At 40.0% G+C, this 1,222-nt stretch overlaps 1 protein-coding gene across 1 annotated transcript in view; it reads left to right on the top strand.

Annotated features, from left to right (window-relative positions):
- The window catches only part of LOC122564708 (thymosin beta-10), a 1,792-nt gene extending 1,044 nt beyond the window's left edge, over nucleotides 1-748 (top strand). Inside the window, exons 2-3 of the mRNA XM_043719831.1 lie at nucleotides 269-378; nucleotides 468-748. Coding sequence (XP_043575766.1) covers nucleotides 279-378; nucleotides 468-502 — 135 coding nt within the window. The 5' untranslated portion in view covers nucleotides 269-278 and the 3' untranslated portion in view covers nucleotides 503-748. The remainder of the gene's footprint in view (nucleotides 1-268; nucleotides 379-467) is intronic.
- Nucleotides 749-1,222: the final 474 nt, after the last annotated feature.

Here is a 1,222-nt window from a genome sequence, read left to right on the forward strand (position 1 = left end):
AAGAAGTGGGATGTGGGGGGGGGGGGGGGAGAGATTGAATGGGCTGGAGGGTGTTGGTTGTTGGTGAGGGGGGAGAGGGGTTGTGGAAGAACAGATTGTTTGTGGTAGACCAGAATGATAAAATAATTGCTACTTTTATTGTTGCTTCATTTATTGTGACCGGTGCTGTGGAGAATTTTGGAACGAGAGACTCTTTAAGCTCCATATTCCCCACCCTGCCGGTGTTACAAATGTATGGACTGGTGTTAAGGCTGACTTTTTTTTCCAGATTTACTGAAATGGAAGAAAAGCCTGACTTTAGCGAGGTCGCCTCCTTTGATAAGAGCAAGTTGAAAAAGACTGACACAGAAGTGAAGAATACTCTCCCCACAAAAGAAAGTGAGGAATCTGTTGGGATTGTCACTTTTTTTTTCCAGCTGTTACCTTGATTAACCGTTTTGATCTGAGTTAATTTCTTTCTTTTCCAGCTATTGATCAAGAGAAGAAGGCAGAGAGCAACTAGTTCATAGTCATTTCTGACGAGTCAACTCCATCCATGGCTGGAAGAATCTCTAGGGTGCTTTTTTTCTTTTTTAAAGAAACCAAATCACTGATCTATACTGTGAACTGAACTACTGACTGAAGTGAAATATTGCAAAGTAAGGATTTTGGGGCTTCTTATCCCCTGTTTAGTCATTTCTGCTGTGGTCCTCATGCATTCCTCAGTGCTGTAAAAGAAATGAATAATAAAAATTCAATTTGTGCAGAATGTTGTCTTTTGTTTGGTTTGAGCAGGGATTCACATAATTTGCTTTAAATTTACCAAGTAGGACTAGGTAAGAATAGAAGTGTAAAACCCTAAAATTGGGATAATTTGGTACTAGCCTCAAAGCTTATGTTTGACATTGTGGTAGCAGGTTGATAGGTAGCAGACTCCGTATGCAGACTGTCCATAACCTTTATCTAATTAGTAACTCCTAATGTTCCAGGCCCTTTTAAACTTCTAAGTGGTGCATTACAGTGAACCGCTTACTTTATTTCTGCTTGCATTATTCATGATCATCTTAAGAATCCAGCTTAATTGATTAGAATCCATTTTTTCCCCCTTAAGCATTCAAGAAGTGTGCCTTGAGTACCCAGAAACCAACACTTTCCTTCACAGGATTCTTCAGTGGAGCAAGATGGATTGTTTTTGCATGTATTCAAATCTCTTGCAGAATGTTTCGGTGCAGGTAGACCGCTC

Source organism: Chiloscyllium plagiosum, chromosome 2 (genome assembly GCF_004010195.1).
Source record: "Chiloscyllium plagiosum isolate BGI_BamShark_2017 chromosome 2, ASM401019v2, whole genome shotgun sequence".
Classification (NCBI taxonomy): domain Eukaryota; kingdom Metazoa; phylum Chordata; class Chondrichthyes; order Orectolobiformes; family Hemiscylliidae; genus Chiloscyllium; species Chiloscyllium plagiosum.